The 20,574-nt window shown below is 37.4% G+C and overlaps 8 protein-coding genes across 8 annotated transcripts in view; 5 read left to right on the top strand and 3 right to left on the bottom strand.

The window, feature by feature from the left end:
- Positions 1–196: 196 nt before the first annotated feature.
- On the bottom strand, positions 197–2,327 carry MONOS_5815 (putative regulator of nonsense transcripts 3; the record flags this gene model as incomplete). Its single annotated transcript, XM_067875997.1, has 6 exons — positions 197–1,369; positions 1,512–1,615; positions 1,682–1,783; positions 1,842–1,931; positions 1,995–2,116; positions 2,209–2,327. 6 exons carry the CDS (start codon positions 2,325–2,327, stop codon positions 197–199), a joined length of 1,710 nt encoding a protein of 569 aa, XP_067732078.1.
- Positions 2,328–2,449: 122 nt separating this feature from the next.
- Positions 2,450–3,777, top strand: MONOS_5816 (uncharacterized protein). The gene is made up of 3 exons (XM_067875998.1): positions 2,450–2,576; positions 2,650–2,859; positions 2,907–3,777. The coding sequence occupies exons 1-3, from the start codon at positions 2,502–2,504 to the stop codon at positions 3,684–3,686; spliced, it is 1,065 nt and encodes a 354-aa protein (XP_067732077.1). The 5' UTR covers positions 2,450–2,501; the 3' UTR covers positions 3,687–3,777.
- A 17-nt stretch (positions 3,778–3,794) lies between these two features.
- MONOS_5817 (putative vacuolar atp synthase subunit f) lies at positions 3,795–4,557 on the top strand (the record flags this gene model as incomplete). Its single annotated transcript, XM_067875999.1, has 5 exons — positions 3,795–3,848; positions 3,922–4,003; positions 4,096–4,178; positions 4,245–4,328; positions 4,404–4,557. 5 exons carry the CDS (start codon positions 3,795–3,797, stop codon positions 4,470–4,472), a joined length of 372 nt encoding a protein of 123 aa, XP_067732076.1. The 3' UTR covers positions 4,473–4,557.
- A 117-nt stretch (positions 4,558–4,674) lies between these two features.
- MONOS_5818 (uncharacterized protein) lies at positions 4,675–5,770 on the bottom strand (the record flags this gene model as incomplete). The annotated part of the gene is made up of 5 exons (XM_067876000.1): positions 4,675–5,162; positions 5,213–5,421; positions 5,475–5,561; positions 5,624–5,675; positions 5,722–5,770. 5 exons carry the CDS (start codon positions 5,768–5,770, stop codon positions 4,735–4,737), a joined length of 825 nt encoding a protein of 274 aa, XP_067732075.1. The 3' UTR covers positions 4,675–4,734.
- An 80-nt stretch (positions 5,771–5,850) lies between these two features.
- MONOS_5819 (putative CWF19-like protein 2) lies at positions 5,851–9,703 on the top strand (the record flags this gene model as incomplete). Its single annotated transcript, XM_067876001.1, has 7 exons — positions 5,851–5,958; positions 6,008–6,065; positions 6,122–7,921; positions 8,120–8,254; positions 8,453–8,656; positions 8,787–8,963; positions 9,139–9,703. The coding sequence occupies 7 exons, from the start codon at positions 5,851–5,853 to the stop codon at positions 9,561–9,563; spliced, it is 2,907 nt and encodes a 968-aa protein (XP_067732074.1). The 3' UTR covers positions 9,564–9,703.
- Positions 9,704–9,828: 125 nt separating this feature from the next.
- MONOS_5820 (putative importin subunit alpha A) lies at positions 9,829–12,647 on the top strand (the record flags this gene model as incomplete). Its single annotated transcript, XM_067876003.1, has 5 exons — positions 9,829–9,904; positions 9,997–10,142; positions 10,198–10,294; positions 10,366–10,939; positions 11,094–12,647. The coding sequence occupies 5 exons, from the start codon at positions 9,829–9,831 to the stop codon at positions 12,448–12,450; spliced, it is 2,250 nt and encodes a 749-aa protein (XP_067732073.1). The 3' UTR covers positions 12,451–12,647.
- A 283-nt stretch (positions 12,648–12,930) lies between these two features.
- MONOS_5821 (putative pleckstrin homology domain-containing family H) lies at positions 12,931–14,886 on the bottom strand. The gene is made up of 6 exons (XM_067876004.1): positions 14,862–14,886; positions 14,495–14,774; positions 14,403–14,423; positions 14,300–14,314; positions 14,073–14,223; positions 12,931–13,869 (listed from the first exon to the last, which is right to left on the bottom strand). Exons 1-6 carry the CDS (start codon positions 14,872–14,874, stop codon positions 13,402–13,404), a joined length of 948 nt encoding a protein of 315 aa, XP_067732072.1. The 5' UTR covers positions 14,875–14,886; the 3' UTR covers positions 12,931–13,401.
- Positions 14,887–15,052: 166 nt separating this feature from the next.
- MONOS_5822fu5823 (putative Dual specificity phosphatase, catalytic domain) overlaps positions 15,053–20,574 on the top strand; it is a gene marked incomplete at its 5' end in the record, with an annotated part of 10,701 nt that continues 5,179 nt past the window's right edge. Inside the window, 2 exons of the mRNA XM_067876005.1 lie at positions 15,053–15,292; positions 15,358–20,574. The exon at positions 15,358–20,574 is cut by the window's right edge and continues 5,179 nt beyond it. Coding sequence (XP_067732071.1) covers positions 15,053–15,292; positions 15,358–20,574 — 5,457 coding nt within the window. The remainder of the gene's footprint in view (positions 15,293–15,357) is intronic.

Genomic DNA, 20,574 nt, shown 5'->3' with positions numbered 1-20,574 from the left:
TAATTGTTCTCTTCTCCAATCTTTGAAAAAATAATCAAAAGATCAATATGATAGAAAATTTAAAAAATTGTGGTTAAAAAAATTCTGCAACGGCAATTCATTCGAGAAGGCACAGCTCTACGGGGAATTCAGTCACTGATCTATATAAGATCCGGAGAAAAAAACCGAGATTATTAACAATTTGCACTTTCAAAATTCAAGATCTTCTTGATTGGCGACCACCAGATGTATGATAATGAAAAGCCTTTTGTCCCTTATCCCTCCGATAAATGTTGGACTGGAGGAGTTGACCTGAAGCAGACGATGAGTCAGACATGGAACCTGATGATGCATTTGAAGGCGTATACACATTGGGGGAATTATGTGCAGGAGAATAACTATAAAGAGAAGAGGTTTGGGAAGTTTGTGTTGGGGGAGGAGGAGAAGAAGAGGAGGAGGGAGTATAAGTGAAGGTCTGATTGCGATGAGACGAAGAGGAAGAATGAGAAGAGGAGGAGGAAGAAGAGGGAATGGAAGGAAGGGGAGGAGAAGGGGAAAGAGAAGACTGAATAGAAGCAGAGGACGAATAAGAAGAATAAGAAGAGGAAGAATAAGTTGTGGAAGATGGAGGAAGAGTTGGAGGCGGAGAAAGAGACGAAACAGCCGATGAGCCAATGGAGCTGTACGTTGTCGAAGAAGAAGAAGAAGAAGAGGAAGAAGAGGACAGTGGAGAAGAATAAGAGTTTGAAGAAATAGAAGAAGAAGAATTAGAGGAATTAGAGGAAGAAGAAGAGGAGGAAGAAGAAGATAGAGCAGCAGAAGCCATTTGGAGGAGGGTGGATGTTGTGGCCGAGGGCTTTGATATGATTGTTGGATGGGCCATTGATGAAGAATACGAAGTTGAAGAAGAAGAAGAAGAAGATGGAGAAGAGTATGAAGTCGAAGAAGAAGACAAAGAAGAAGAGGTGGAGGAAGAAGCTGTTGAAGAGGAGGAAGAGGAAGAAGAAGTATCCGAAGAAGAGTTCGCTTTATTCGCAGAAGAAGTTATCTGAGAAGAAGACTTGTCTTTCTCAGCAGAAGGCACATAGTGATTCTGTTTGGAGATTGCTGCTTTGCTTCCAATGTATGTCGTGACCAGTTTGGTTGCTCCTTTCTGTGAATGCGAACTCGAACTTGAGCCTGAACCAGAGCTTGGGCTTGAACTTGAATTTGAAGAGCTTGATGAACTTGAATTAGAACTTGAGGTTGAAGATGAACTGGAATTAGACGAAGAAGAGGAATATGTTGATTGGCGGGTCAAAAGCTTCACTTTCGGGGCTGCTTTCTCTGCGCGTGCTGCGCTTCCGATGTATCGCATCTCCTTCTTCTTCTTCCTTTTCTCTTCTTTGGTCTATGATTCAAAAAAATCAAAAAAAAAATTAAGTAGATATTATATAATAATATTTATTTTATTTATTTCAAAAACAATTTGTGAAAAACAAAAAGGTGTAACATTCAAAAAAAAAAAAAAAATACGATTGAAAAGCACATACTTCTTTTTCGTGCCTTTTGTGACTTTCTGCTTTAGCCTTTTCCATTTGATGACGTTTGTTTAAGAAATCAACCAAAGGAGTTGTTTCCTCGGCTCCATGATTTCCTGAATTTCAGAAAATAAAAACAAAATAAACAATATTTTCCAAGTAAGCAATCAAATATATTGAACCTTGCCCAACGTCATCCTCATCATATGTGTGATATTTCTCTTCCCTACGAAGAGCTTCCTCAGGATTATGCAACGCTGACAAAAAAAGTAAATAATCAGGATCTTTATCAAATTAAATGTTGAAGTCAAAAAATCAAATCGAAAATCCATAAAATATTACCCTTAAAAATCGTTCCAGCCTTTTCCATATCACGTTTTTTTGGCTTGATCGGATCTGGAATTCGCTGATTTACTGCCTGTTCAATAGTAACTAATAATAGCCAAAAAATTCAATATAACTACGCTAATAAAAGAAAAAATTAGTTATCCAAACTTTTCCATTCACCAGATTTATCGTCAGTTAAGTGTTTTCCATTGATAAACTGAAAAAACTGTGCAATATCTTCTAATTTGAGGAAAACAAGATAAGCTCGAGCTGGAACTTTCAAATTCTCGCTATTTGTATGAAATTATTTTTTGGTTTCATGTGGTAGATTTTAATAAAGCTTATATCGAACAAAAAAGAACAATATTTGAAAATTTGAAACCTCACTTTTCCAGCTACAAAATATTTGAATGAACATTTAGGTAGAAAGTCTTGTATCGTCGACCAAAAATCTTCTTCCTTAAACGTTGGAGGAAGATTAGAAACGACAACCTTTGTCATTTAATATATGTTATATAAATCACTGATCAATAATCATGTTTTTTGACAATGGACAATAAAACAATTAACTAATAATCAACGGCCAACAATAGTTGAAAAACAACACAGTGAAAATATTTCCCAGAACATAATATTTTTCACAAATCAAAAAACTGTTGCGGTATCCTGGAAATTATGTTTTGTTGTTTTGTATTATGTTGCATACAACAAAATTTATGTGTTCCATTTCCCAACTGTCATAAAGTTTTGGTATGCAACTTTTATGAGAGAAAAACCAAATTCGTATTTATCATTAACTTTCCTTTTTGATTCAATTTTAAAGACAGAAAATGTTTGGAGACAAAAAAATTTTGCTTGCTCTGTCTATCCTCCTGCACATAGAGATGACACTCCAAATAGATATAAAGTGTCTTTTTACATTGAATCAAACAGAAGATTTTTCAAGGATAGATTTCAATATAAAGTAGTTCCTGGATACGGAATACAAAAATTTAATGCGCCAAAAGATTTTGTTTCCAAACCGCCATATTTTGTTTGAAATTGTTAGTTTTTATATTTTATACAGTAACCTTTATGCAGGTTGAATGGCTTGAATGCGCAAAAGTTCCGATGCAAGTTAGTCACACACATCCAGAATTGCAGATGGATATTGCCTACTGTCCATTTAGCATTGTTATCAAAAATCGTAATTGGTTTTCCACTGCTAAACTTGGAATGATGTTCCATGTTGATGATAACGATACTGTATATACCCTTCCTCCTCCAGAACTTAGAAAACCAAAAGAAGTTTCTCCTCTTAAACCACGAAAGCCTTCTCCTTCTGCAGAAGCATTTAAGATTTTAACTACTATTTTCACCACTGTTTTCATTGTTGTGTCAATCATGTTTGTTATTGGATATGTCGCCTATCGTCTGGTTTCAAAAATGTTTGTGAATAAAGAAAAGAAGAAAAAGATTCCGATGACGGAAAAGGAAAGACTTGCAGCGCTTCTTAGAAAAGGAGAAAGAATACGAATTAAAAAAAAGGAACTTGGACTCAGTAGTGATGAAGAGCTTACAAAAAAACAACTGCAAGAGCTTTCTAGCAGCGATGAGGGTGATTATGATGAAAGCGGAGACGATTCTTCTCCAGACGACGATGAGGATAGCTCGAACAATGATCGTGAACCTTTGCTTAGAAAACGAAGACAACACGATACAATGTATCGTCGATCAACTCCACAAGGTCCAGCGCGAATGCAATCGGAATTTAGTTTTGATGAAGCGGAAAGGCGTTTTGATGCAGCTATTGAAAGAAACAAGAGAAAAGAAGAAGAAAGGCAAAGACTTTTATGGGGTCCTAAATCTCATCGCTATTGATAACATATTATTTTTATATACTTTCACTTCATATTTATGTTTATATCGAACATTTCACCTTTTTTTACAACAAAAAGATTTTTTGATCCGACCCATGCGTTACATATTATGGCCAAAAGAGTTCGAGAAGGAAGCCTTTTAATTGCTGTAATTGGAGAAGAGGTTCCATTTTTAATAAAGCATTTCACTTTCTTTTTTCTCAAAGGAATATTATGCTTAATTGCTGATTATTTAGGATCTTGTTACTGGATTACTTCTAACGGGAATTGGGCATCTTGATTCAACTCATAACACAAACTATTTCATTGTAGATTCAAGTATTATATTTTTGAAAAATTTACCAATTCTACATGCTCTGCTTCTTTCTTTATTTCTGTCTGAACGTATTCAACAAAAAATCAAATGATAGAAACTACTGTTGATCAAGTTGCAGAAGCATTTCACAAATTTACTACGCGCCCTGACATAGGAATATTAATAATGACGCAACATGTATTTATTGCACTTATTTCAATCATATTTTTTCACATTTTCAAACAATTTTTTCTTTTTTCAAAGATAGCTGAGATGATTCGAGAAACAGTTGAAGAATACTCTGCACCACTTCCAGCAATCCTTGAAGTTCCCGGAAAAGAAAAAGAGGTTTGAGTTTTTTTGGCCATTCATTCTTTGTTGCAATTTATCTATCTTTTGCACAAAATTTGCAAACAATAATAGTATGACTCTTCAAAAGATGCAATTCTACGCAGGGCTCAACGTCTGTGCTCTGTGCGCGCAGAACGTTAATTATTCATTACATTCATATCGCACTCTCCATTTCCTCCTATTTTGCAATTCACTTCTCGCTTTTAAACAGATTCTTCAAGTACAATTATTTGTTTTCGTCAGCAGGATGAGGTTGGTCAAGCTTAATGAGGAGATTATATCAGCTTCTCATTAAAGATTTAGAAATTGTAATGAAAATTATGTTTAAGACTGACTTTGAAACATATTGAAAAAAATGAAAAAAATAATAAATAAAAGATAAATGATTTGTAACAATGAAATGCTATTTATCCAACTCCATAAGCCCATCCTTCAATCCTCCAAAGACCTTTTCAACCGTATCCGTCACTGCCCCCTCTTCTTTTTCTCTTGTCTTTTTTTCTTCCGAAAGACGAGCGACAATTGACTCACTTAATTCGTCAACCATGGCGTTCAACTCTCTCTTATCTTCAGCATGCTTTTCTTCAATTTCGACCAACTTTTCCCGCAATTGCTTAATTTGTCCAGTCATTTCTGCATGTGTTTCGGCCATTTCTGTTGCAAGTCTTGAAGAAAGTGTTTGAAGATGGGCTTGAAGTTGAGCCTCTTCTGTAATTCTTCTCTCCTTTTCTGCAGCAAGAGCTTTTTGAAAAGTTCCAAGTTGTTGGATTAATAATAAAGATTGATCTTCGAGTTGCTTTAATTCAAATTCCTTTTCAAGAACATCTCGATCTTTAAAATACAGTTTAAATAGATAAGATTATCAAACAGAACATGCAAACCGACAGGAACGAATCGAGCAGTAAGAGATTCAAGAGAAGGAATAAGTGAAGACATTTTTTCTTTTGTATTTTCATTGAAATGATCTAAAGTTTTTGCTGCAGTATCATCAATATTTGTTTGAAGTGTTTGACCAGATTCCTGTCTTTCCTTAACTTCTTTTGTCAACTCATTTTTTAAATTGCTTAAGTCATTTTTCAATTCTTTCATTCTAATGAAAACATATTGCTCATTAATTATATTTTTAACTAAAAGAGAACAAACTTAATTTCATCTTCTTGCTTTATTTTCAAGGCAAGCCTTTGTTGATCAGACAAAACGTCAGATGCCTTCTTTGATAAAACATTGAGTCTATGATGTACATTGAATGAAAAGATGATTCTGATTTCAGAAAGAAAGAAAATAAATAAAACCTTGCCGCTGGTGAAGATGGGTCAATCTGTCTTATTGTGTCTTCTTGCCGATCTAAAACAATTTTAAACGCAATTTTGTATAAAATAAGAAATCATACCCAATTCACTCTGCTTTTTTGTCAAAGAACGAGAGAGTTTTGAACTCATTGAACGATCATTCGGCAATTATAAATATTTTTTTTCCATCGAAAAATAAACTTTTCTTTAGGCCAGGTAATTACTTGTTAATGGCAAAAAAACATCATGACTGGATGTTAGATGAATCTTTTTTTACTGATCTAACAACTACAGAAGTTGAAAAAAGAAAGGCTGCTGCTCAAGCTGAATTTGAGAAGGTTTATCATTTCTTTTATGAATGAATAAAATAAAGGAACTTTTCATTAGCAATTAAAACCTCATCCACGAGAGCTTAATCCATATGTGAGAGATGGGATTCCTATTCGTTTGTGTTTTTTTTTTCTTTGACAATCAATAATTTTTTCCATTTTCATTTAACAGCAAAGACTTACGAGCCGCAAGTATCCACAAAAGAAACAAAAGCACCGCAAAGCGATGGAGGAGCATTATGGCGGGGGCAATTACTGAAACGAGCAAAGGATGAATCAAAAAGAACAGGACGTTCCTTGGAGGAGATTGTTGAAGACAGATGGGGAAAGCTTGAAGATTTGTTAAAACTTGGAGTGATTGATCCTGATTCCGCAGAAGGAAGAAGAGAATTAGCAATTAAGAGAAGTACTATTTCTCGAAGGAGAGGAGATCAAATAGATAATGGATCAATTGAGCCTTCCAAAAAAAGGCAATTTCCGGATTATTCCTCTCCTTCTTCAAGAGAAAACGATGAAGATTCTAGAAGAGATGATCATCACTCTTATAGAAGACATCAATACCCCTCCGAACCTCATTTATCTCCTTCACCACAACCATCTCCTTCACCTTCTCCAGTCTCCAGAGATAGAAATTCATTAAAGTGGAAAAGACAGCCTTCGTCAATGGCTTCACCATCTTCGTCTCCTTCCCCCCTTCCCTTTTCTGAGAGCCGTTCATCAACTAGAAAAACAAAAATTAATGAAGATTCTGCTTCTTCTCAAAATGCATTTCACCACAACAGAGAAATGATACATGGTGAATCAACAAAATCTTCAAGTTCATCTCATTCACAAACTCACATAGCGTTTGAAAAAGCTGAAGTGCATTCCTTTTTTGGGGCTTCCAAAGAGAACAATGCTGAAAATATGAAAAAGGCTGACAATATGCACGAGTCACAACAAGAGCACACCATCACGCAGAAATCTTCATTCAATTCTTCGCAAGCCTTTCAAAATGAACATAGAAACAACAATTATCAAACATCATCTTCCTCCTCCACTTCTTCCTCTTCCTCTTCCTCTTCTTCCCTTTCTTCAACTTCTTTTACTCCAAACACATCATCACCCCTTTCACAATCATCTTCGTCTTTGCCTTCAACACCAGCTCCTTCAGCACCCACTGTCTCGGCCAACAGAAATGCTGCTGCAGAAATGAGGGCGCGCCTAATGAACAAGCTGCCTCTTGTTTCAAAGCCGACGCCTCGAATTGCTGGCCCATCGTCTGGTATTTCACTCGCTTCGCCAGCTAACTCTGCATCTGCCTCTTCTAATTCTTCTTCATCTTCTTCTTCTTTACCAGCAAATGGCAACCAGCAGTTCTCAAGCCACTTGAGAGGAGAGACAATCGCCAGGCTGCGGATGCTGCAGAGCGAAGGAGAAGGAGAATACGAAGGAGTTGAGACGCAATCAAAAGAAGCAGGAAAAGAAGGGCGGGAAACTGTTGTGCTTCCGCTGATAGACCACACAGGAATGCCTCTGAGATCGCCAGTGAGCAATTCATCACAGAGCTCGCCAGCTGCATCAATGACACCTTCTTCTTCTTCTTCGCATTCGCTTTCTCATTCGCCGTTTCCTTCTCCTTCTCCCTCGCCTGTCACTGCCTCGTTTGACAGCTCGTCGAAGTTCGGACACTCTTCGGAGCTGCTGACGATGCTGCAGGCAGAGAAAGGGCTGATTCCAGACACGAGCAGAGAAGAAATGAGGGCGCAGATGAAGAAGATGATGAAGGAGGAGCTGAGAGAAGGAAGAGATGCGGATGAGGCGTATGATACAGATGGTACACGGTTTGGGAAGTGGGATGATGGAGAGGAAGATGAGGATGGACAAGGGGTGCAAAAGGAGAAAGGAAAGAAGATTCAAAGAGGAAGTGGAAGAGAAAGGAAAGAGACCTTTGCGTCACAAAGACAGATGGATATGAGATTGGCGAAACAAGGTTTGAAAAATTACATCGAAATTAGTTTATTTGTCTGAATCATAAATTGTGATTGCTAAATAAATAAATTTATATTCATCAATGCTTCATAATAATTTTTCACTTTTATTTTTTCTTTTTTTTTTCCCTGTATTTTGAAACAATTTCTTCAATGTTTTTAATCTATTAAATTTTTATTTCGCATACCACATTTTTTAGCTCATCAAGTTTCCAAGAAAATCGAGTCGTCGTGTCTGTATTGCATTGGATCAGCCAAGTTCAGAGGAGATCTTGTAATTGCAACAGGGAATTTTGTATGTCTTTCATTGGTTGCACACAACAGCCTAAGTGAAGGTCTGCAGGATGAAACATGAGATTCAGTTTTATTTATTTATTTATTTCTTTTCTTTTCTTTTCTTTCTTTTCTTTTTTCCTTTTCCTTTCCTTTTCTTATTTCTTCATATAAATATTTTTATTGACATGAACATTATGATCATTATATATATCTTTCCCCTCTTCACTCATTCATTTTCTTCTTCCTCAAACACACAGGCCATTGTATCCTAACCCCTTTCACCCACACTTCATCCTCTCTTCTCTGCGATCCCGATGCGCAGGCAGAAATCGCTCGTTTCAAAGCCTCGCTCAGAAAGATGTATGCTTCCTGGGGCGATCGAGTGTGTTTGTTCACTGAATGCGCTGTGGGAGTGCAGCACAGCGCAGTTGATCCGTTCGATCCACTGGCAGGCATTGGAGGTTTGTTGTGGTTGAAGTTATGCGTTTGAATAAAGAGATTCTTAATTTTTGGATTTTCTTTCTTTCTTTCTTTTTTTTAACTCATATTTATTGTTGGTTTTGTTTTAAATAAATGATTCCCTATTAAAAGTCCAAAAGACAGTCAAAGCAGGCAGACATTGCGTCATCGACTGTATTCCAGTCACACGTGATGTTGCAATTGAAGTGCCAATGTTTTTCAAAAAGGCTCTTTCAGAATCAGACACAGAATGGGCAGACAACAAGTCAATTGTGAATGTGACCAAAGAGAAAGGACTTGTGCGTTCCGGTTTGAATTCATCAAACATTTTTTTTTTTAAACCGCTTTTTTGAAATTATAATTTTTCTTATGATTATTGTTATTTTCTTTCTTTCTTTCTTTCTTTCTTTCTTTCTTTTCCTGTTTTAATTTTGAAACCAATCATTTTTGAATACATTGACACTTGTTTATTTTTCCTCCTCAGTACCAAAGGAGCTTCCATTCTTTTACATAGAATTTGCAGATGAAAGCGGGTATGCACATATTATTGAGGACAAATCGAAGTTCCGCCCAGATTTTGGGCGATCCATCATCCGCACAGCAATTGAGACTCAAGTTTCACCTCCGCCTTCTCCTGTCCCATTCACTTCACCTTCTTCTTTATCTTCCTCCTCCTCTTCTTCCTCTTCCTCCTCCTCATCATCATCGTCTTCTTCTTCCATCACTTCATTTGCTAAGCTGCCTCTCCAACAAAAGATGAGTGAAATTATTAAACGGTTTTCGCCTTTTGATTGGACTCTCGAACTTGACAAGGATCTTATTCAGAACGGACCAAGGAAAAAGAAACAAGAAGACGTGTCAGTTATGGGAGGAATGTTTCAGGCAGCGTCTTCAAAGCTATATGAATAAATTGTGATTTTAACTAACTTTACAATTTTTCATTATAAAAATATTTTATGAAATTCATTTTGTTGTTTTTTCGTTTATTTGGGATGAATTTTGTGTATTTTGAAGAATTATCAAGGAAAATGTTTAAATATGAAAAAAAAATCTGACTTTTTCGAAAAGCACTATGATTTGTTTTGATTAAAATCTATTTGTTTTGCTAATGAGAACTTGTAAAAAAAATGAACAATTTATTATTTTGATATGGGATAGAAATAATCTTCAAAAAATGATAACATATGCAGCTCCATTTCAATGGACTGTAGAAGACCGGCAGAGGCTCAGACAAGACTCTTTTTCATCTGGTATATATATTTATGATGAAATAATCGTTGCTTAACATTTATTTATTCAATTTATGTGATAATGTTGCCATTTTTCAATCTTTAAAAATTAGATCGAGACACAAAATCTTTTCACACATCTACAGATGCAGATGCTTCTTTTCTTCGTTTTTTGCAAAGAAACGAATTTCTAAAGCATCATCGCCAAGAATCAACTTTTGAAAGATTTTCGGATCTTTCTCAACGTCAACAAGAAATCGTTTGATATTTTTTCGAATAAGTGCGTTAAAATTCTTATTTTTAATTATTTATAGTTCCAACAACTTCCACTTATCAGGAAATCATTGCTTTCAACAGATTTATCAATAATCTACAAAAATTTGGAAACATTGAAGGACTTTTTAGCATATGGTTGTAAATTTTGAAATGCATACAATTTTATGCCTTTTATTTCGCAAAAATATTTTTCCATTAATGTTTAGGAAAAATTGTTCCGGTGCAGATTTTTATTGATTCAGATATTTTGCCATCTGTCTGCAAGATTTACAAAGAGATAAACAATCAAGAAGTGCATCTTGATATCTTATGGATTATAACCAATCTGTGTTCTGGAAATAAAGAACAAACCAAGCAAATATTGAAGCAATTTCCAGTTGAATGGATACTTGAATCAATGAAGTCAAAATTTCAAGATGTCCAAGAGCAGGCAATCTGGGCAGCTGGCAACGTTGCCGGAGATTCAGAAGATTCCAGGAACTACATGATCGATGCAGGGATCTCAGAAATTGTGGGAGAACTTGCAGTCGCAAAAGGAAGAAGTCTGTTTTTCAGGTGCGTACTGATGTGGTTGCTAAGCCAGATTCATTGCTCGCAACTGCATCAGTCAACAATCGTCCCATCGCTTTTATTTATCCGTGATACCTTTGCACTTCCCTGCGCAAATCCCAGTCTGCTTGTAGATGCGTTTAACACTGTTGCTGCGATCGCTTCCCACAAACAGAACATCCAATCAATTATTAACACAGGATTTATTCCAAAACTCGTTTCTGTTATTCAGTGTGCTATTTCTGAAATGAATCGATTCCCTCCTTTGTGCTCTAGCTGCTTTTTATTTTTATTGAATTTGTTTTATTTTGTTATATGACATTTTTATGTATTTTGAAAAACATTATTAATATTATTTTTATTCTATTTTTTTTTGAATCTTCAGATGGCGCTCTTATCCGAAATACATATTACACCCAACACTTCAGACACTCCACTACACATTCGACGAAATGCTTCCCCTTCAGCAAACAGAGCTATTTGCCCAGATGAGCAGATGGCTGCTTATTCTTCTCAGCCATTCCAATGCTACTATCCGTGCAGATGTCAGCAGCATCTTCGCATCTGCCGCCAAATCGACAGAGTCAGTCAGACATCTTGCTATTCAGCCGTCTGTTGTGCGTGCTCTTGTCCGTTGTGCATGCGATTCTGATGAACATGTCGCAGTGAATTGTCTCAATGCGCTTGCATCGCTTGCGTCAGGTACTTTCAACGAAACAGCATTTCTTGTGCGAATGAGTGTGTTGGGTGTGGCTTGTGAGCTGCTTAGTTCTTCTTCGTCTTCGAGTATTTTGGTAGCTGCGCTTGGCCTCCTTTCATCAGTCCTCAGAGTTGCTCGCCTGGAGCTGAAAACGAGACAAGGGATCGATCCTGACCACACGCTCACCGAATGGGAGATCCGAGCAGAGGAGAAAGGAGCCATGCAGTGTTTAGACACACTGCAGCGCTCAAAGGCGAAGGATGTGAAGCAGAAAGCGCGAGAAGTGATCAGAGATTTCTTTAGTATTGATCTCACTGAGTCTGTGGAGAAGCCGCTGATTGCCTATGCAGATGGTCGGATTGAGGAAGAAGGGGAAGAGGCGTATCAGATGGACGACTGCACCGCTGAGGCTCTGCGCCCAATAGACGTTTCTCAGGCAACTTTGGAGGATTTGGATCTTTTCTCGTCTCCGGTTGAGTTCGAGGACGATTATCCATCTCATTATCAGCAGTCAAAAAGTTTGTCTGATGCAAATGAGGAGTTTAGGCTCAGAACTTCAGAAGATGCACTTCAATCTTCTGTAATGCCTTCATCTTCATTTCCGGTTTCTTCTTCATCTGATTCTTCAATTCATTCATTTAATTGTTCTCCTCCTCCTTCTTCTTTTCCCTCTTCTTCATCATTTTCATCTTCAACTTCATCATCTATATCTCCATCTCCATCTCAATTTGTTTTCCAACAACATTCCACCAATTCATCAAATACATTTCATTCATCTCATGCATCTTCCACCTCTTGTGGAGATTTCAATTCTTCATTTCAGCATTCCACACCCACTTCTTCCTTTGCCTCTCCTGCCTCCCTTCACTTCTCATCTTCCGCATTCACTTCCTCAATCAGTTGCCCATCCACTTCAGCTGATATAAGTACTGACTCTGCCTCTATGTTAGCAGATTTTGCCTCTGACTCTCCACCAGCTGTTCATTTGCAGCTAACCCCTTCTTCGGGTTTATTATCAAATATTCCAACAGGAAAGCCTTGAACAAGAAAAATTGAGAAAAGAATTAAGATTAGAAAAACATTATCTCGTTTTTTTCTTCAGATTTTTAGAAATGAAAGCCATTTTTTTATAAAACTGAAAGTTGGGTAGTTTTTAGTTTTATTTAATAAATTAATAGAAAATTTTATTTTGAATTCTTTTCTTTAATGAAGAATTTTCAATAACATGAATTATGATAAAGATTAATATTGCACCTTTTCTTGACTTCTAATTTTAAACTGTTCCTGTTCAATTTTTCTTGAAGTGAATGAAAAAACATTTGTTTGTTTGTCTGGACAATTTCTTCAATTACACGGTTATTCAATCATGTTTGAAGAACTAATTCTTAAAAGGTGTTTCAACAATCTTACCAAAAATATTGTCAAATTAAATTTGATAATTATGTTTTGACTTCTTTCTCTTTTTCAGAAATTCATGATGAAAAAGTTAAGGAATGTTGGAGAAATCAAAAAAATATCAAAATTTCATACAAAAATCATACAACTATTGTTTAAGGGATGTGGATAAAGAATTGCATAGAGTAAAAAAAATAAGTGAATGCTAAAAAAAGGTACCAAGACGATGATGAGTCGAGTTATGAGCACCATATTTTAGGGAGAAAATCAAAAAATAGTCAATAAATATCAAAAAAACGATCACATACGCACATAACGGGAGAAGTTATCAAGAAGAAAAAAGATAAACAATAAGCTAAAACACGCCAAAACAAAACAAAGGCACGTCCTTCAGACAGCCCAGAATAGGCGCTACAGCAAATAATGACTTGATCATAAACATTAACGAACTCATTTTACTTTGGCATTATTTTTATTTTATTTATTTTATTTTTATTTTTTCGCTTTGAACAGTTTCATTCTCTTTTCATTCCTTAGGCAATAGTAAACATTGCCCAATGCAGTGCTCACACTCTCCCCCGTCCCCGTTATGCCCATTTTACAAACTCACCTTCCGCATAATCTCCATTCTAAAGCGCTCCTCACGTTCTGCTCCTTCTTCGTCTGGCTCTGTGTCGTCTGCTTCCTGCTCAACTGGGGCAGATGACGATGACTGTGCTGGCTGGGCTGAGCTGGGTGTCGAAGACGACGAAGCTGTTGCTGAGCCTCCAACATCATCTTCATCCTTCACTGTGTTGGCCATTGATGGTACGAATTTACCTGCACGTGGAATCGCCCACTCAATCTGCTGCTTCCACAGCTTGAATTCCTCGGCGTTACGTGCCTGGAGCCTGTAAGTCCTGATCTTGTCTCCAGTCTCAATGGTGAATAAGAATGGAATCTGGCCTGTGGATGAGGTGGGGAGGAACGAGGCGAACGGGTTGCGCGTTCCTGTTGGCTGATAAGACTGAGGAGGAATAACAAATGTCGCACCAGCAATGGGGAAACTGCCTTGTGGTTCAGTAGCCTGTAACATAAATGAAATTAATAAGAGGAAAGATTTGATACATATAAAAAATGCATAAATAATAAAATGAAAATGATTGTGCGAATAAAAAATTTTTTAAAAGAACAAATAAAAAATCTCTTTTTCATAGAAATATTGTGCACTTTTTTTCAACTTAATCCAGGCGAATTAATGATTTATTTTGAAAACTTGTTATTGCATACAGATCTATCTTTGTAATACTTCATTTCTTTTTTGGTCAAAACAAAGAATCTCTTCCTCCAGTTCTTTCCGCTTCCTGCTTCTTTTGTCAACCAGCCAGCGTATAAAGATGTGTCATCAGGAGTAGAATCGTTTGTTTCTTCTGTGGCATTTCTGAAAAGAAATTTATGCAAATATGCAAACATGATAAAATTAAAATATTTCAAAAATAAAAAATTTTAACGCATACGCTGGAGTGTCGGATCTAGAATGCACCAATTTTTTTTTCATCATAAACAAACAATACAAAAAATAATTTGATTAGCAAATATTTTGAAATTCATAAAACAAACTGCTTTGCAAGGGATTCAATACTGATATAATAAAGAAATATTGTACATTGAAAATATAGTTTAATATTAGCAAAAGGCAATAAGTCACAAACACTTTCCGTAGTTCTGCAATCCATGCGTCGCATTCAGATGCAGAATCAGCAAAAGCATAAAATGTTCGATCAGGACTGCTGATCATGAAGCAGTTATCTTTTCCTTTCACAGATTTTGCAATAAGCGCTACAGTTGTACCAGCAAGAAGAACAACGCCGTTAGGTTTTTTTGAAGTGTTTTCTGATTCATAATACGTCAGTGTTCCTCGTTGATTGTCAAGAACGCACCATCTTCTTTGCCAGTTTTTAAAGAATGATCCACCTTCTTTGGTTAACCAACCTTTTGAGAATGATTAACAAAAAAACACATTATTTGGAGCATCAATATTTAAACAACAAATAAAAAGGAAAATAAAAGAGATCATACCTGTGAATGTCATATGTACCTTTCTATGGTATTTTTGATCATTAACAAACAGTCATTATTAAATTCATTTGACAATAATTTGAATAAGTTGTATAATATTGCTTGTCATTGAAAAAGAATACAAGTCAAGAGAAAAATGAATAAAAAACTTACCCTTAAATCCAATCTCAAAAAAACATTTTTTTCATGAGATGAAATCTGGAAAGCAGCGCAACCAAACAAAACAACAAGGACGTACAGATTCATCTCCAATTAAATCAGCTTCGCAGTTGCAATCTCAAATGCAACAAACTCCTCAGTGGGGCAGCTATTCACCAATTCAACAACCGACTTTTGCTGTTCCCGAAGAAGATCCATATTCTTTGCCACCGGTCTCAAAACTCAGGGACGGACTTTTTATTGGATCGTTTGAAGCATCTGCAAGTCAAGAAGTATTTATTTTGTACTTTAGAAAATAATTTTGATAATTTATATTTTTACGCATTTTTTCGAATAGTTCATAACTTCAAACAGAATTACACATATCGTTAATTGTTCAGGAGCACAAGTTCCCAATCGTTTTGCAAGATTGGGAATTCAATATCTTACATTTTATCTTCTTGACGAAGATTCATCAGTTTTTATTGATTCAAATGGAAGAAATGTAGAGAATGTTTTCTCATTTATCGAGGATGCAATGGGAGAATATGAAGGAGTAATGATTCATTCTGTTCTTGGAAAATCTCGTGCACTTCTTGTGACAGCTGCTTATTTGATGAGAAAATATGAATGGGACGCTGCATTTGCTATAGAAGTCGTAAGCAGTTGCAGACGCATTCGCATGCGCAATTCTTTTGAAAGGCAACTTCGCCAATATGAAGAAATGCTTCCTCCGGTGTCATGGACACCAGAATTGTACGAAGAAGAATATGTAATTAGGAATACATATTTTAATAAAAAAATAACCATTCCCGCAACTCCTCCAGCAATTTCCAGCGCTCCAAAAGTTCGATTCAAACTTCTTGGCACACGCTACACATCAAGTCCTCCACATTCACCTCGACGCCACCCTCCACCGACTGCATTCCCACCCGATCCATCATCTCCTTTTGCTCAAACCTCTTCATCCTCCTCCACCTCCACCTCCACTTCTCTCTCTTCCCTGAAAAAAGCCCCCTACATCCAGCACTTCTTCCTCTCAGGAAACCACACACACGCCCGCAGCCCCACGGCGGATGCTCCTCCAGCCATTGTCCCTCCGCCTCCTGTTCTGCTTCGGCAGTGCCGAGCAGAGCTTCTCTATCTGTGGGTGCACTTGCTTAGTTACACCGCAGAGAAATCAGAGAGAATATGTGGGAGTGGGGGAGGATATGGCTTGGGGGCAGAGGAAGAGAGGAAAAAACTGGTGGCGATGGAGAAGAACGCGCGGAGGGACTGGAGGAAGATGATGCTGGGGACGGTTGGAGGGAGGGAGAGTGAGAAGACGAAGAGGGTGAGTAAAGAAAGAGAGAAGGAGAAGGAGAAGGAGAAAGAAAAAGAGAAAGAAAAAGAGAAGGAGAAAGAGAACGAGAGTGAAGAAGGAGGGGATGAGAATGAAGAAGGAGAAGAAGAAGTAGAAAAACACAAAAAGGGGAAAAATTCGAGTAATTCAAAAGAGAAAGAGAAAGAAAAGGAGAAAGATAAAGATAAAATAAAAGAGAAAGAGAAAGAGAAAGGAAAGAAAAAAGCACAAACAGGCACGTCTTCATTGGGAACAGGGAAAGAAAAGCCAGAAACGAAGGCGAAAGCGGCGAAACGAGGAAATGCAGCAAGTGTTGGAGGAGGGAAAGGGAATGTGCAGAAGAAGAAGGGGAATAATGGAGGAGGAGGAGGAGGAGGAGGAGGAGGAGGAGGAGGAGAGGAAGAAGAAGGCAATAATGGTGGGGAAGAAGAAGGAGAAGGAAGAGAAGGAAGAGAAAGAGGAGAAGGAGAGAGGGAGAAAGAAGCGAAGAAGAAAGAAGGGAAACAAACGATTGCATTGACGGTTCAAGAGAAGAACGTGGAGAAAGAGAAAGAGAAAGAGAAAGAGAAAGAGAAAGAAAAAGAGAAGGAAAAAGAAGCGAATGAGAAAAAAAGTGGGAAAAAAGCAACGACAACAAAGAAAGGGGCAGAGAAAGAGAAAGAAAGCGAAGAGAATGAAGAAAATAACATTACATCAACATCAGCTTCTTCTTCCTCTTCTTCCTCTTCTTCCCTTTTGAATGATGCTATTTCTCCTTCAAACACACCAAAGAAGAAAGGGAAAAAAGCAACTTCGATTCGATCTTCATCTCCTTCTCCACTTCCTCCTCTTTCTTCTTCACTTGCTGCTCAGATAGAGAAAGAGGAAGGGAATAACAATTCTTCATTATCGTCATCATCATCTTCTTCTGCTTCTTCTGCAATTGATGTGTCTTCATCACCATCATCATCTTCTTCTTCCCTTTCTTCTTCTGATTCTGATTCTGATTCGTCCATTTCAAATAACCAAACAATAATTGAGATTAAAGATGGTAATTCTTCTACAGACAATAATATCGCTTCATCATCATCATCAGCAGCATCTTCTGCTTCTGCTTCTTCTTCTTCTTCTTCTTCTTCTTCTTCTTCTTCTTCTTCTTCAAATAACATTTCACTTCAAAACAACCAAAACATCACAAATGAAGCGAATGAAACGAATAAATCGGTCAAATTGAATGAAGAACAAAACTCTATTGCTTCTTCTTCTTCTTCTGAAGGCAAAAATGATATTTCTCAATCAGCTTCTTCCTCCTCCTCCTCCTCTTCTTCTTCCTCACCCTCAAAATTAGACTTGTCTCTATCTTCTTCTAACACATCACCAACCACATCATCTTCTTCTCCCTCTTCTTCAAACAAACCATCCAAAATTACTACAAGTCCTCCAAAATCTTCTTCTTCCTCCTCCTCTTCCTCCTCCTCCTCTTCTTCTTCTTCCTCTTCTTCTCTCCCTTCTTCTCCTTCTTCTCTTCTTAGCCCTCTTTCTTTCCCCTTCACCTTCGCCAACTACAAACTCAACCTTCCTTCTCCCGTTTCTCCTTCCTCCACTCCATTCTCTGCTCCTCTTTCTTCTCCTTCTCTTTCTCTTTCTCCTTCTTCTTCTCCTTCTTCTTCTTCTTCCTCTTCTTCTTCCTCTTCTTCTTCCTCTTCTTCCTCTTCAAATGCTATTAATGAATCAGGAAACGATGAAATAACAGCAACATCTTCTTCTTCCTCATCCAATGAAGAAACAAACAAAACCGACAAAGATCAAAATATTGTTTCTTCTTCTTCCTCCTCTTCTTCTTCCTCTTCTTCTTCTTCTTCAGCCACATCACCTCCTTCTCTTACAAAGGACGCTTCTCTTTCCTCATTATCACATTCTTCTTCTTCCTCTTCCTTTAAATCTCTTTCTATTGATGTTGCTCCTATTGATAATCAATCTTCTTCTTCTTCTTCTCTTCCCTCTTCTTCTCCTTCCAGCACTTCATCTTCTTCTCTTTCTTCTTCTCTTCCTCTTCCTCTCCCTCTTTCCACTTCTCCTTCTTCTTCCACTTCCCGTTCCTCCTCTTCCTCTTCTTCTTCTTCTTCTTCCTCTTCTACTCATTCTTCTTCTCCTTCTCCTCTCAGCACCCTCGAAGAGTTAGAAGCTGATGATGAAATACAACGTCTTCGCTCTTCTTCCTCCCTCACCACACGCCCTCCCACACCTCCTCCAAACTCTCCTGGCCATCATCATCATCTCCTTCATCATCAATCTGGTTCTTCTTCTTCCTCTTCCTCTTCTTCTTCTTCCTCCTCCTCCTCTTCTTCTTCTTATCGTTCACATACAATGAAACAATTGAACTTCCCGCTTTCTTTCTTGTCTTCACCCAATCCTGCTTCTCCTCCTCTGATGATAACATCTTCCGTTTCTTCTTCTTCTTCTTCTCCCTCTTCTTCACCTTCCTCCTCTTCCTCCTCCTCACCTTCTTCTTCTTCTTTCTCTTCCATTTCTCCTTCTCCTAGTTCTCCATCACCTTCTTCTTTTCTTTCTTCTTCTTCTTCTTCTTCTTCTTTCTCCCCTCGTTCTCATCAACATCTTCATCAACATCTTCTTCAGCCTCAAACAAGACGAAGTTTAATGTCACCAACAGCTGAAAGCTCATTGAATTCTTCGTTTTCTTCTTCTTCCTCTTCCTCTTCTTCCTCTTCCTCTTCTTCCTCTTCATCTTCTTCCTCTTCCTCTTCTTCCTCTTCCTCTTCTTCCTCTTCTTCTTCTTCCTCTTCTTCTTCTTCTTTTTCTCCTTCATTTTCTGATCCTGTTAGAAGATCACAGAATAACAGCAGAAGAAATAGCTTAAGTAAGAACAATGTTGAGGAGCTGGTAAAAGATAATGAAGAAGAAGAAGAAAGAAGAAGAGGAAGAGAAGGAGAAAGAGAAGAAGAAGAAGAAGAAGAAGAAGAAGGCGAAGAAGGAAGAAGAAGCAGCAAAAATTCATCCAAAATAGAACAGAATGATTTAGATGCAGAGCTTGAAGAGTTGTTGGGAAGAAGATTTAAAGAAGAAGAAGAAGAAGAAGAAAGAGACAGAGAAAGAGAAGAGGGAGAAGAGGGAGAAGAAGGAGAAGAAGAAGAGCGTTATGAGAGAGGAAGCAATAGATTTTCATTTGGAGAAGGAAGAAATAGAGGAGAAAGAGGAGAAAGAGGAGAAAGAGGAGAAAGAGGAGAAAGAGGAGAAATAAACAGAAGAAAGATGGAAGAATATGAAGATGAATATGAAGATGAAGAAGGAGTTAGAAACGAAAGAGGAAGAGGAAGAGAAAAAGAAAGAAGAAGAAAAGAAGAAGAGGAAGAAGAAGAAGGAAATAATAACAACAACAACAACAAAGAAGAAGAAGAAGAAGAAGACTCACCTCCTGATATGTCATCGCCTGTGAGTGTGTCAATGAGTGAAGGAGAAGAAAGAGAAAGAGAAAGAGAAAGAGAAAGAGAAAGAAGCAGTGAACGAGTTAAAAATGCTTATTTAGAAGAGATTGAGAGGAAAGAAAGAGAAAGAGAAGAAGAAGAAGAAGAGAGAGAAAGGAAAAATGATAAAGACAATAAAAACCATAAAGAAAGCATAAACTCATCATCATCATCAATAACAAGTTCTTCTTCTGTACCTCTTTCACCAATGTCTCTATCTTCCTCTCTTTCTGCTCTAACCACTGCAAGTTCTCCACAATCATCTCCTTCTTCTTCTTCTTCCTCCTTCTCTTCTTCTTCTTTATCAACATCAACAACAACATCTTCTTCTTCTTCTCCATTATCTTCCTCTTCATCTTCCTCTTCTTCATTTCCTTCTTCTTCTTCTTCCTCTTCCTCTTCCTCTTCTTCTTATTTCGACAACCCAACAAAGCCAAACATGTTTGCGCCTCCTCGTAGAGCAGAAGGATTTCCCCCTTCTCCTCCTCTCACTTCTCTCACTTCTCTTGCTTCTCTCTCTTCTCTTTCTGCATTGTCTCAACAGCTTAATCAACAGCAAAATCAAAACCAACAAACTCATTCATATTTATTTAGCGATCCTTCTTCTTCTTCTTCTTCCTCTTCCTCTTCTTCCTCCTCTTCTTCCTCCATTAATAGTAACGGAACATTAAACTCACCAGCTTCTCTATCAAATGCTCCTTCTTCATCATTATCTTCTTCTTCCTCTTCCTCTTTCATTTCCTCCTCTTCCATCGCACGCCAACCAACCCCT

The sequence above is a fragment of the Monocercomonoides exilis genome (genome assembly GCF_001643675.1).
Source record: "Monocercomonoides exilis strain PA203 chromosome Unknown scaffold10-1930038, whole genome shotgun sequence".
Classification (NCBI taxonomy): domain Eukaryota; phylum Preaxostyla; order Oxymonadida; family Polymastigidae; genus Monocercomonoides; species Monocercomonoides exilis.
The sequence above is the reverse complement of the archived record's forward strand: the minus strand, read 5'-3'. Positions and strand labels throughout refer to the sequence as shown.